The 13,319-nt window shown below is 41.5% G+C and overlaps 1 protein-coding gene across 1 annotated transcript; it reads left to right on the top strand.

Moving 5' to 3' along the window:
• Nucleotides 1-10,364: 10,364 nt before the first annotated feature.
• Nucleotides 10,365-11,617, top strand: LOC122040377 (tropinone reductase homolog At5g06060-like). Its single transcript, XM_042599693.1, has 5 exons — nucleotides 10,365-10,435; nucleotides 10,538-10,745; nucleotides 10,846-11,062; nucleotides 11,146-11,252; nucleotides 11,345-11,617. The coding sequence occupies exons 1-5, from the start codon at nucleotides 10,365-10,367 to the stop codon at nucleotides 11,519-11,521; spliced, it is 780 nt and encodes a 259-aa protein (XP_042455627.1). The 3' UTR covers nucleotides 11,522-11,617.
• Nucleotides 11,618-13,319: the final 1,702 nt, after the last annotated feature.

The following is a 13,319-nucleotide window of genomic DNA, read 5'->3' as shown; positions in this document are numbered from 1 at the left end:
GATTTCTGGGGACCAGCTAGTGTAGCATCACTAGGAGAGCACTTATATTTTATGAGTTTTACTGATAATTACTTATGAATAGTCTGGGTATACTTTATGTATCACAAGTCAAAAATATTTACAAAGTTTAAATTGTGAAAAACTGAAGTGGAGAACCAGATCGGAAAGGAGATCTCTCTTAGGTCAGACAATGAGACTAAGTACATGGATTCAATATTTTAGGAATTTTATGAGCAGCATGAGATTATGAGACATTTCTCGGTTTGAAGGACACCACTTCAAAATGGTGTGGCGAAAAGGTTGAATAGGACAATCATTGAGAAGACAAGATGTCTCATGTTAAATACAGAGCTAGCAAAGAATTTCTAGGTGGAAGCAGTTAACATGACATGTCATATCATTAATAGATCACCAAGAGCAACACTAGAAGGCAAAGTATCAAAGGAAGTATACACAGGGAATCCAGTAGATTACTCTCATCTTTGAGTTTTTGGATGTTTAACTTATATATACATATCTAGTGAGAAAAGATCAAAACTAGATGTGAAGTCAAAGTAGTGTATTTTTCTTGGGTATAAGAAATATGTTAAAGGCTTTAAGCTTTAGGATCTTAAGGCAAAAATAATGATGATCAGCAGAGATGTGGTGTTTGACTAGAAGGTCATGCTACAACATACTTAGGAAGAAGGAAAGGAAATACTACAGAGCAACAAGGAGAAATATATTGTGCAGATGGAGCTAGAGGCACATGACTTTGATGATTCTAGCTCAAAGCACAAGAAACATCATATTATAGCTGGTGGAAGAATGAGACGAGTCATAAAGTCACCCACCATATATAGATTCAAAGAATTATTATCTTATGCGCTTATAACAAATAGTGGAGACCCTATATCTTCTTAGGAGGTGATATACATCTCTGAGAAGGACAAGTGAATTTTTAAGAGGTGGTATCTTATGCTCTGATTGACCTCATTGGGATGCAGTGATGTAGATTTTCAGAGACTTGAGAAATACAACTGATTATGACATCATGTTCAATAGACAATCGGAAGATCCTTCAATTGCTGGGTACATGGATGCAAACTATGTAGAAATTTAGATGATATGAGGTTTACTACAAGATACACGTTCACTATAGCAGGAGGACCTATCTGTTGGAAGTCTATAATTTAAGCTATTATTGCATTGTCTACTACAAAGTCGAAGTACATGGCAGCAGCTAAAGCAGTAAATGAAGCTCTATGGCTTATAGGATTAGTCAGAGAACTGAGTGTTCATGTCACGCCTCGGGGGAGTCCCTGTCCGAAGAAATTTTGAAAGCACCTCCTCTGTACGGGTGACAATCTGAAACTTTCTACAATGCCCTCTATGCCACATATAGCTCGACCAACACGGCCGGAACAATAACAGTAATAAATAAGCAACAATCACACATCCAACATCCACACAATTTAATAGTGAAAAACTAAGAAGCAATGATAAGAAGACTCAAAAACAACCCTACTCAACTACACTCATAAAGCACAAAACTGATGTCCTACTCCACTACACTCATAAAGCTCAAATCCGACGATAAAATCAACTTACCTCTTCTGCCGTCTAGGCAGGCGTGTAGTAAAACAAATCCAATAAAACTCATAGGCAATATCCAAAAGTAAACTAATATAAGTCCAGATGTCAAAAGCAGAATAAGTCTAACACAGTCTAAACAAGAAAAACTAAAAGAGCAACACTCGTCTTCGTGGACTGCAGGGGGACTAGCGACTGGAACTCTCTCTGGACAGCATCAACCTGAAAATAACAACGGAGGAGGGTGTGAGTCCAACACTCAGCGGGTATCAACTGATATGCATAATAAAGAAAATAACAATCAGCACTAATCATGCGTACAGTTTCCTGATACAAGAAGGATAAATGCAACTGAATAAAGCAGGAGAAAACTGTACTAACCATGACCAAGGTATAAGTACAACAGGTCGTCACACCGAGAGTGACATAAATCCTGTATGCATGTCAATCATATGCATCCATATAAATGCAGCAAGTAAATGCAGCAAACACAAACAATAAATGCATCATGCATATGATGCAAATGTCATGGTCACCCCTGACGCGAGTCAGTCATCTCACACACAATAGTGAGACCGAGTGGGTAGGGCTGTGACAACTGTGCACTCTGCCATCACTGCCCCTGATGAGTGACCGAGTGGATGAGATGCTGTCGGAGTACACCTATCCTCCTACCCCAAATCATAATGGGGGAGCACAATGCTCTCATCTCCCGGTACACCATGACGGGGAGGGATCCCTGACATGCTACCACGCTGCATCACACTACCCATGAGCGGACCAACAGAGCATGGATATAGCCAAACTGACGTACTATCACGCTGCGACACGCTACCCATGAGTGGACCAACGGAGCACCGACAGTGATGAAACTGGCGATGTGCTCAACAATAATGGAGCAAGCTATCGCGCAGCATGCAATCATGCGAATGGTGCATGATACTAAACATGACAAAATACTGAACAGCATAGCAATATCCATACATGTATAAAATGTGTAACATAGGAAAATGAACCAAATCAAAGGCACACGGATCAGATAAGGTATTAAAAACCCCAGGTCCTGAACTTAACAAATAACATGATTGTGTCACTACCTCTATAAGTATATATAATCAGGTAAATACTAACATGATGTACATAACAAATAAACAAACAAGCATGTAACAGATCAGGTAGTGATCAACCGAAGCAGATAAGAAAACACAATCGTTGCTATTTGTTAAAGACATTACTATGCATATCAAAAGACAAAAAGTCAAAGTACCCGCCTCCAAATCGAAAAGTCCAAACTTATCCAAATACGATGTCGAGATACTCGTCTCATGTCATGGTCCTGTATCACCAATATATACATTTTTATTTAGCTAATATCCAATAAAATAGCTAAATAAAAATCTCTAACACTAAATTAGGGTAAAACCCTAAACATACCACTAGATAAATTCCCAACCTAATCCATTTACACATAAACAACTTAAACTTAAATAAATTTCTATACTATTCATTTCTAGCTTCAAATCTATGTATGCTACAACAAGATCAAATTCCTAATTCCCCAAAATTAATACCTCACCTGCTGGAAATTCACCTCGCTGCTCGGATCAAGAAAAGACCCAAAACAATCCACCACTACCAGATTGCGATTTCCACACCGGATACCCCTGGTGAGCAAGAGACAAGACTGCTCAGTCACTTATCAATCTCAACTTCTATACAGAACATGAAATTAACATAATACCAATCCAATCTTACTAAACCAGATTGGTAACCTCCTTCCCAAAGCCACTGCGGTGACGAACCAGTAGAGAGCAGCGGCAAGAAAAGACCCCCTGATTCCGCGATGAGGAGACACCAAGAGCCAACGGTCTAGGGCACAGATGAAACTCGGCTGCCGGCGCTAGGTCGGACCGGTGGCCGGCGGAGGTGGATCGGCGTCGGCGCCGAGTGTCGTCGCTAGGGAAGAGGATGTTAGGCACAGGAGAGTGTCGGCGGCGCCATTGGGATCTCCACGGCGAGGGCGACGGCGTCGGTGGCTAGCTAGGGCACAAGCGACTGGTACCAGACTTGGTGGCCGGCGCTTGGCTACGCCGTCGGGCAAAAGCACAGAGGGAGAAGAAGATGAAGAGGAAGGATCGAGTAGGGTTATTGTATGCTTGGGAAGAAGAGAAACTGCCGTGCGGCGCCAGCTAGGGCACGACGTTGGGCGCGCGGGAGAGAAAGGAAAGAATTCGGCGAAAACAAAGAACAAAAGAAAAAAGAAAGTAAATAAATAAATTCAACTTTTCCTCGCTTAAATGAACAGCCTAAACAGGCTTTCCCGGGCCCCGTTTTTATCCCCGTAAACTCGTCCATACGAGCTCCGAAAAATTTTCAAAAATTCCCTTATTATTATTCGCCATTTTTCGGTATTCTACAGTTCAGCAAATTGGAGTCAAGTTGTTATGCGATAGTTAGAATGCTATTTGATCCTGTCGGGAATATGAGAAGACAGAACTGCCGGTGTGACGTGGCTAGAATATTGACCGCATCTCCATGACCTGGTTGGTGAGCTATCTTCTGTGTTGACCAAGTCATCAGAGGCCCTCTGGTCAACAGTACCTGTAGTCAGCGACCGAGTTACCCCGGTCCCAAGTACCTCGATGCTCGAGGCGGGTCCCACGAATATGTAAACAGTCGAATAGTAGTTGAGCAACAAAATAAATACAGGATGAGTACAACGACGTATCCTGGCCTCGGGGGGCGCCATCAGATGGATCGGTAAGCTAATAACAATGTTGATCGAGTTGTCATAATCCGAAAGGGTAGATGAATGTCTCAGTTGAGGAGCCGGATCTGCCTGCCTAAAGCCCAGCGTGACCTGGATCCGGAAAATGACATATCGACTGAGAGATAATGATGGCACGTAGGCCGGGAGATGACATCGGCATGCAGACCGAGATATAATATTGGCACATAGGCTGAAACACCATAAGTGCGTAGGCCGAAACACAACAACGGGTTGCACTACGACTGTAGCTCGGGATACGACACACAAACTGGATCAGCATAAGGGTCAGAACACAATAGTGACACGGAATTGGAATTGAGGCAAAGTGAGCGAGTGAACTGCCGACACATGGATTGTCGGCACGTGGAGGCTGCCGACAAGGGGGCCTGCAGTGCAGTGGTTGCGGCGCGCGGTGGCTGCCAGCAAAAGAAGTTGCGGCACGCGATGGTTGCTGGCGAAAGAAGTTGTGGCGCGTGGTGATTGCCGGCAAAAGAGTCTATGGAGCGCGATAGCTTCCGACAAAGGAAGCTACGGCGGGTGGTGGATGTAGGCGAAAGAGGCTACAGAGCACGGTAGCTGCCGGCGAAGGAAGTTGTGGCGCGTGGAGGCTGTGTAGGCCCTTGGTTATATAGGGAATGAAGTTACTGGATCTAGGGTTTAGACATTATTTATACGGATCATTGTAAACCTATTATATCATGAGAATCATTAAATGTGATTTTCTTTTCTAGAGAAATTCTAATAAAACTTCGATCGTTTTGTGTAGTAGGCATATCACTGAACCACGGTAACTCTTTTTCTTCTTCCTCTTCTTCGTCTCGTTGCTCCACGCAATCTCTTTCCCTCTTCCTCTTCTTTTGCGTTAGAGCAATCTCTTTTCCGCTTCTTCCACGTTAGAGGTTGAGAGGTATTTCCCCTCTTTGTGCAATAGGATTGTTTTATTATTCTTTTACAAAAATCCAAAAATTGTTTAGAGCTTAATTCAATTATATCTGTGTGTTTTATCTTTTAAGCTTCTCATGTTTGGTGATTTTGTTTGTTTTAGTGTTTCAAATAAGACTAGGACATTATTTTGATAACATGGATCCATATTTTCAGCAATTTAGAGGAGTTAATTTAGCTTATAATTTGGGTATTGGGTAACAGAGCAATACAAATCAATTGGATGAGATAGACCTTCTTGTCAGACAATACATCAGGAATAATTCTCAACAAATGTAATCAATTCCACAAATGAGCTCTTGTCGAATGTGTGGTAGTCTAGCTCATTCATTTGATCAATGCCCCCATCATGTACCCGAGAGCGAATGCTTTTCCTAGCGAGCCTTAGTGTTACTAGCCTGAACCTCAGTATTATTAGCATGAGCCTTCATATTATTAGCCTAATTCTCAATACCATTAGCCTTATTAGTAGGACAAGTATGATTCATTTTCGAATTCCTACAATTCTAATTGGAATGGGTTTCCAGATTTCAGGTATGAGAACACACATCAGTATGTTTCTGAGCAACCTTAGGGCTACCCACCCTAGTTCATAATGTGTATATGCCTAATTAGAGAGATCATTCAGATTTCAAATATCGGGACACACAGCAATAGAGTATTCAACCTCTCCCAGCATATCAAGGTCCACATGGCTTTCAAGCTGCCTCCGATACATTTCAAGGGCTCTCATGTGCTAGCCACTAGACCATCCCGAGGGGACCAATCGAGGCTGAGTATGTAGCTATGGGTGGTTGTGTGACTCAATTATTTTGGATGATGCATACCCTAGAAAATTATGCAGTTTACTACTCAAAAGTCAAGATTTTGTGTGATAATGTGAACACTATAAATTTGACCAAATATTTGATGCAATACTCTAGGACAAAGCACATTAAAGTAAAACACCATTTTATTAGAAAAAAATAATATAATTCCAGTTAGCCTTATTGACTATCTCTGGGGGTGACCGACTCGACCTCATGAAAGTTTCCCACCGGCAACCAGGGTAAATCGGAAAGCGCATACGGCGGCTAGCCTAGAAGCCCAGTATTTTGATTGCACCCCCCATTTAGAGGAAAAATTCTTTCAAATACACCATAACTGAGGATCGAACCGCGGGTGCTTGAGTGACAACTTGGATATCCTACCGCGGAACCATAGCCCCAGGGACAACATCACTTTATTAGAAAAACATGGTAATCCCAGTTAGCCTCATTGACTATCCCTCGGGGTGACTGGACCGGTCCCACGGAAGTTTTCCACCGGTCACCAGGGTAAATAGGGAAGCGCACGTGGCGGCCAACCCAGAAGCCCAGCATCCTTTGATTACGCCCCCCATTTGGAGAAAAAATTCCTGAACATACGTTGTAGCTGGGGTACGAACCACGGGTACCTGGGTGACAACCTAAAAGTCCTACCGCGACACCATGGCCTCGGGGACCGACATCACTTTATTGGGAAAAAAATGATAATCCCAGTTAGTCTCACTGACTATCTCTGGGGGTGACCGGCCCGATCCCATGAAAATTTTCCACCGGTCACTAGGGTAAATCGGAAAGCGCATGCGGCGGCTAGCCTAGAAGCCCAGTATTTTGATTGCACCCCCCATTTAGAGGAAAAATTCTTTCAAATACACCATAACTGATGATCGAACCGTGGGTGCTTGAGTAACAACTTGGATATCCTACCGCGGAACCATAGCCCCAGGGACAACATCACTTTATTAGAAAAACATGGTAATCCCAGTTAGCCTCATTGACTATCTCTCGGGGTGACTGGACCGGTCCCACGGAAGTTTTCCACCGGTCACTAGGGTAAATAGGGAAGCGCACGTGGCGGCCAACCCAGAAGCCCAGCATCCTTTGATTACGTCCCCCATTTGGAGAAAAAATTCCTGCAAATACGTTGTAGCTGGGTTCGAACCGCGGGTGCCTGGGTGACAACCTAAAAGTCCTACCGCGACACCATGGCCTCGGGGACCGACATCACTTTATTGGGAAAAAAATGATAATCCCAGTTAGTCTCACTGACTATCTCTGGGGGTGACCGGCCCGATCCCATGAAAATTTTCCACCGGTCACTAGGGTAAATCGGAAAGCGCATGCGGCGGCTAGCCTAGAAGCCCAGTATTTTGATTGCACCCCCCATTTAGAGGAAAAATTCTTTCAAATACACCATAACTGATGATCGAACCGCGGGTGCTTGAGTAACAACTTGGATATCCTACCGCGGAACCATAGCCCCAGGGACAACATCACTTTATTAGAAAAACATGGTAATCCCAGTTAGCCTCATTGACTATCCCTCGGGGTGACTGGACCGGTCCCACGGAAGTTTTCCACCGGTCACCAGGGTAAATAGGGAAGCGCACGTGGCGGCCAACCCAGAAGCCCAGCATCCTTTGATTACGTCCCCCATTTGGAGAAAAAATTCCTGAAAATACGTTGTAGCTGGGGTACGAACCGCGGGTGCCTGGGTGACAACCTAAAAGTCCTACCGCGACACCATGGCCTCGGGGACCGACATCACTTTATTGGAAAAAAAATGATAATCCCAGTTAGTCTCACTGACTATCTCTGGGGGTGACCGGCCCGATCCCATGAAAATTTTCCACCGGTCACTAGGGTAAATCGAGAAGCGCACGCGACAGCCAGCCCAGAAGCTCAGCATCTTTTGGTTACGCTCCTCATTTGGAGGAAAATTTTTTGCAAATACGCCGTAACTGGGATTCAAACCGCGGGCATCACTTTATTAGAAAAAAATGATAATCCTAATTAGCCGCATTGACTATCTCTATGGTAACCGGCCTGACCCCACGGAAGTTTCCTACCGGCTACCAGGGTAAATCGGGAAGTACACGCGGTGGTCAGTCTAGAAGCCCAGCATCCTTTAGTTACGCCTCCCCCCCCCCATTTGGAGGAAAAATTCCTACAGATACGTCATAATTGGGGTTCGAACCGCGGGTGCTTGGGTGATAACCTGGATATCCTACCATGGCACCATGGCCCCGAGGATGACATCACTTTATTAGAAAAAAAATGATAATTCCAGTTAGCCTCATTGACTATCCCTGGGATGACTGGTTCAGTCCTACAGAAGTTTCCCACTGGCCACCAGGGTAAATCGGGAAGCGCACGCGGCGACCAGCCCAGAAGCCCAACATCCTTTAATTACGCCCTCCATTTGGAGGAAAAATTTATATAAATATGCCGTAGTTATGGTTCGAACCACGGGTGCCTGGGTGACAACCTGGATATCCTACCACGGCACCATAGCCCGGGGACATGCATCACTTTATTAGAAGAAAAAAAATGTTAATCTCAATTAATCTCATTGACTATCTCTAGAGGTGATCGGTCTGACATCACTTTATTAGAAAAAAAATGATTAACCAAGTTAAGTAACGTCGAGCCTGAGGTGACCGGCCCGGTCCCATGGAAGTTTTCCACCGGCCACCAGGGTAAATCGGATCCAACATCTTTTAGTTGCATGTCTCATTTGGAGAGAAAATTCTTACAAATTCATCATAGGTGGGGCTCAAACCGTAGACGTCTGAGTGATAATCTAAATATCTTATCGTTGTGGTAAAAAGTGAATACGCTCATCCTCAGCGCCTCCGCCAATCCGTCCCAAGGCCAACACGGAGGAGGTAAATCACGGGCGACTACTAGCCTTTGGAATAGTGACTAACACATAAGGGAGGTATTTATCTCGACTTTACCGAGATTTGAACCCCAGACTTTATTATGGTAACACCTCATGTGCTAGCCACTAGACTCATCTGAAAAGACCTAATAAATGTTTTATCATTGTACCATAACCTCAGGGACAGATATCACTTTATCAAAGATTATATGACAAGAAGAGAAATTAAACTTATTTATGTTGATTCTACTTATTGATATATTTAGCAAGCCTCTGACCGAATAATAGTTTGCTTCACTTACCCATTTAATTTTAATTCGTTTTGTGAAAAAGTACCCATGATTGGTAAAATTTAAGGCGTCTTTTTATTGTTTACAAAAAAAAAAAAACACGTCATCAATCACCACCTACGTGGTCCTTCAAAAAAAAAAAAAAAAAAAAAGACAATTATGGCCGAAGCAAAAAAAAAAATTAATGAAATTTCTCTATCCAATTTGGAAAAACATTAATGAGGTAGACACCATTTGATTTTGATTCTTTTTGGGAAAAAAAAATATCCATGATTGGTAAAATTTAAGGTGTCCTTCATTGTTTCCCAAAAAAACAATGCGTCATCAATCATCACCTACGTGGTAAAGAAAGAACAATTATGGCCGAAGCAAAAACAAAAATCAAAAAAGATTTTTTTTAATGAATTTTCTCTATCCAATTGGGAAAAATTCATGAGACAGATACCCATTTGATTTTAATTCTTCCTTAAAAAAAAATTTAAGGCGTCTTTATTGTTTCCAAAAATAAAAAACCCTCATCAATCATCACTTACGTGGTACTTCAAGAAAAGATAATTATAATCCTTTCGGATGAATCTAATGATTAATACATAAAATATTGTCATAATGAAATCTGGGATTCAAATTTCGACAAAACAAAGATAAATACTTCTCTTATGTGTTAGTCACTATTATAAAAGTTAGTAGTCATTCGTGATTTAACTTTTCTGTGTTGGCCCTGAGATGAATTGACGGGAGTGCTATGGACGAACGTGTTCACTTTTTATCACATAAAAAAGATAATTATAGCCGAGGAAAAAAAAGAATTTTTTTAATGAATTTTCTCTATCCAATCCAATTCAAGCAACCCAACTCACCCATCCATCCCTCCAATGAAAGACACAACGACAGCAAAGTAAACTCTTTAGTTTATTTGTGTGTGTGGTCATAGGAAAAATATTATTTTTTATTTGTGCACTTCTCTTTTATCTATATATTTCTTTTATATATATATATATATATATATATATATATATATATATATATATATATATATATAAAAGCAATAACAGAGTCTATATATAGTCACTTTTCTCTGAGAATTGATCAGATAGCAGCAATCGATGGAGTTGGGAAACAGATGGTCTCTTCGAGGAGCAACAGCCTTGGTCACTGGCGGATCCAAAGGGATAGGGTAGATATTTGTCTGTTATCATCTTTTTATAGGCTTTTTATTTTTATTATTATTATTATTATTATTTTGTTGTTGTTGTTGCTATTGTTGTTGTTATTACAGGTGTGCTATTGTGGAAGAACTAGCAAGATTTGGAGCAGAAGTTCATACGTGCGCCAGGAATGAAGCAGAGCTGAAACAGAGTTTGCAGAAATGGAGAGACCTGAAGCTTCAGGTGACTGGTTCGGTCTGTGACGTCTCCTCCTCGGAGGAGAGGGAGAAGCTGATAGAGGAAGTGAGCGCCATCTTCCACGGCAAACTCAATATCCTGGTGATGATTCGACATTTGTTCTTGTAGTAGCTTTGATAAAATAGTTAAATATTTTTTATTTCTCTAATTGTTAACTGAATTCGATTGACTGTTTGTGTAGGTTAATAATGTAGCGTTTGGTTACATTAAACCAGTTTTAGAGGTGACTCAAGAGGACTACAAGCACACAATGAACGCTAACTTGGAAGCTGGTTTCCATTTGAGTCAACTCGCTCATCCTCTTCTCAAGGCATCTGGACGGGGCAATATCATCTTCATTTCTTCAATTGCTAGTCTCGAAGGAACCTCTTTTATGTCCGTCTATGGAGCATCTAAGGGTATCCTAATTATTCTCCAAAAATATATAAAAAAAAAACCATGTTAATATCTAAATGCAACATGAAAATTGGTTTGTCTTTAGGAGCCATGAACCAACTCACTAGATGCCTCGCTTGCGAATGGGCTAAGGACAATATTCGTATCAATTGTGTTGCTCCCGGTGTCATCAATACGCCGATGGCTGAGTGGGTATGCAATCACTTATCTAATTGTACTTAATTGTTCCTTTTCATTTAAATATCATAAAAATTTAAATTGCATAAAAGTTTTATGTTTAATAGTTCATGGAGAACGAAGAACTGGTAGCAAAGTGGTGTCATCGTTCTCCGCTTGGGCGTGTGGGAGAGCCTGAGGAAGTGGCAGCTTCAATTGCTTTTCTTTGCCTTCCTTCTTCCTCTTTCATCACCGGTCAAGTGATTGCCGTCGATGGAAGTAAAACAATATGCGGAGACTATTAAATCTCGACGTGTGTGTATATATATCTACACACACCACTTTAATAAAAACATGGGCATGTATGTTATATGATGGTATGTAAATTGGTTCTTTATTTTGATTTGAATTGTTTGGCTTTGGGACTCATTTTTGTTTGAGCAATTGATTTGGAAGCTAGATTTTGCTAATCAAGATGTATCTTGAGCTAATCCAATTCGTAATTACTTTAAATTCATGGATTGTGCTTAATATATTTTATTTTTTTGACGTGGATGAAGATGTTGGACGCATTGGTCATATTGGGGGGCACTCAAGTTGGCTAGTTTGGATCTAGACTTGACCTTCGCTGATGCACTGTTGAACTTGGTGGATCAAGTGAGTGCTACTAACCCAAGAGTTGTTGAACCCGAGTAAACCAAGTTTTGAACCGGTTCAAGTGGAGTTCAAATTCCCAATCTCGGCACAGTGAACAGTGGCTTGTGCTACAGTTCACCGTGCCATCTTCGCCATCTCCAGTGAGCGGAACGTAAGCACCTTCCACAACCAGACCTTCATTCAAGATCTGTCATCACCGGCGGCATTCCGAGTTTCCGGCGACCATTGCCCGAGTTTCAGATTGCGACAGAGGGAGGTTTCTCTGCCGCAATCCTTGCAATTCGCAATCCACAATCCACAGACAAACTCAGATCGGGAGAGTTTTCCCGACTTGAGGGGTTCTATCAGGCGACAGGAGTTTCGGAGGAGTTTTTCTGGAGTTCTTGCTTCCAATCCATTTCCCGATTCATTCGCGACTTCGTAATCGATCCGATCAATCGATTGGTGATCGCGATTCATTCCACTTCCCCTGTTCTTTAGGTGATGAGCACTTAGTGAGATCGCGAGCTTGTAGGGAGGTTTCTGCGAGCTTGGCATTTCTTTATTGCCAGCCGAGAACCTGAATCACTCCGGCGATTGCTCAAGGGAGTTTTCGAAAGCTTCTCTGCAATTGACAGAGAGACAGTTCTTAAGCATTGATTTGAGTTTGTGGATGTCTCGTTATCTAGATTTTAGATTCAATTGTTAGATCTATGCTTTAATTTGTTTTCCTTTTCGACGCACACAAATCCAAACTCGAATTCTACATTTTAGTTTAGGAAGAACTGCAAATTTAGCTCTGTTGATTTCCTTTCTTGATTACTGATTCTAATGACACATGTTTTCGTTACAGATAGATTTTGAACTGAGATTTGAGAAGTATTTGTACCTAGATTTTGGTAGTTTTAACTAGTTTTGATGCCTAGTTAAGTTCTTACTGCTTTAATTGATAGCATCAGAAGTACATAGTCCTAGTTCTATTTACAGTTTTTAGTTGTGTTCAATAAAGAAGAAGAAAAGAGTTGAGGGATTTCAATTCATAACTAGTTCAGTTTTGGAATGATGCTTCACTGATTTTTATATTTCCAATGGATTAGTTTGCTTTGAAGATCTGTTTTCTTGAATTGATTCCATTCAGTTAAATTGAGTTCATTGTGGCAAAAGGTGAATACGCTCGCCTCCGTCAACCCGTCCCAAGGCCAACACAGAGGAGGTTCATGTGAAGTCAGCTAGTAGTTAGCTTGACATTTTCGGTTCGTTTTAATGCCATTTAATAATATGTTTAACTAGATCAAGTTACGGCGGTAAAATTTACTCCAATTCATTGCATTTGGTAGAAAAACTTGTCATCTCAATTCTCATCTTTGTAATAACCGAAATTTCAATTCCATTAGAAAATCCAAAAGAAAAAAATATCACATTTAGATCATTCATGTCTTTACTAGTTGCCCTTGGAAGTATTCTGAC

Source organism: Zingiber officinale, chromosome 2A (assembly GCF_018446385.1).
Source record: "Zingiber officinale cultivar Zhangliang chromosome 2A, Zo_v1.1, whole genome shotgun sequence".
In the NCBI taxonomy this organism is placed as follows: Eukaryota; Viridiplantae; Streptophyta; class Magnoliopsida; order Zingiberales; family Zingiberaceae; genus Zingiber; species Zingiber officinale.
This window is presented reverse-complemented; position numbering and strand designations above follow the sequence as displayed.

Bases quoted from the DNA above. Each gene is read 5' to 3' on its own strand.
- LOC122040377 (XM_042599693.1), top strand. From the start codon at position 10,365: ATGGAGTTGGGAAACAGATGGTCTCTTCGAGGAGCAACAGCCTTGGTC. The intron at 10,436-10,537 runs GTAGATATTTGT...TTGTTATTACAG, and splicing joins GGCGGATCCAAAGGGATAGG to GTGTGCTATTGTGGAAGAAC. The intron at 11,253-11,344 runs GTATGCAATCAC...TATGTTTAATAG, and splicing joins ATACGCCGATGGCTGAGTGG to TTCATGGAGAACGAAGAACT.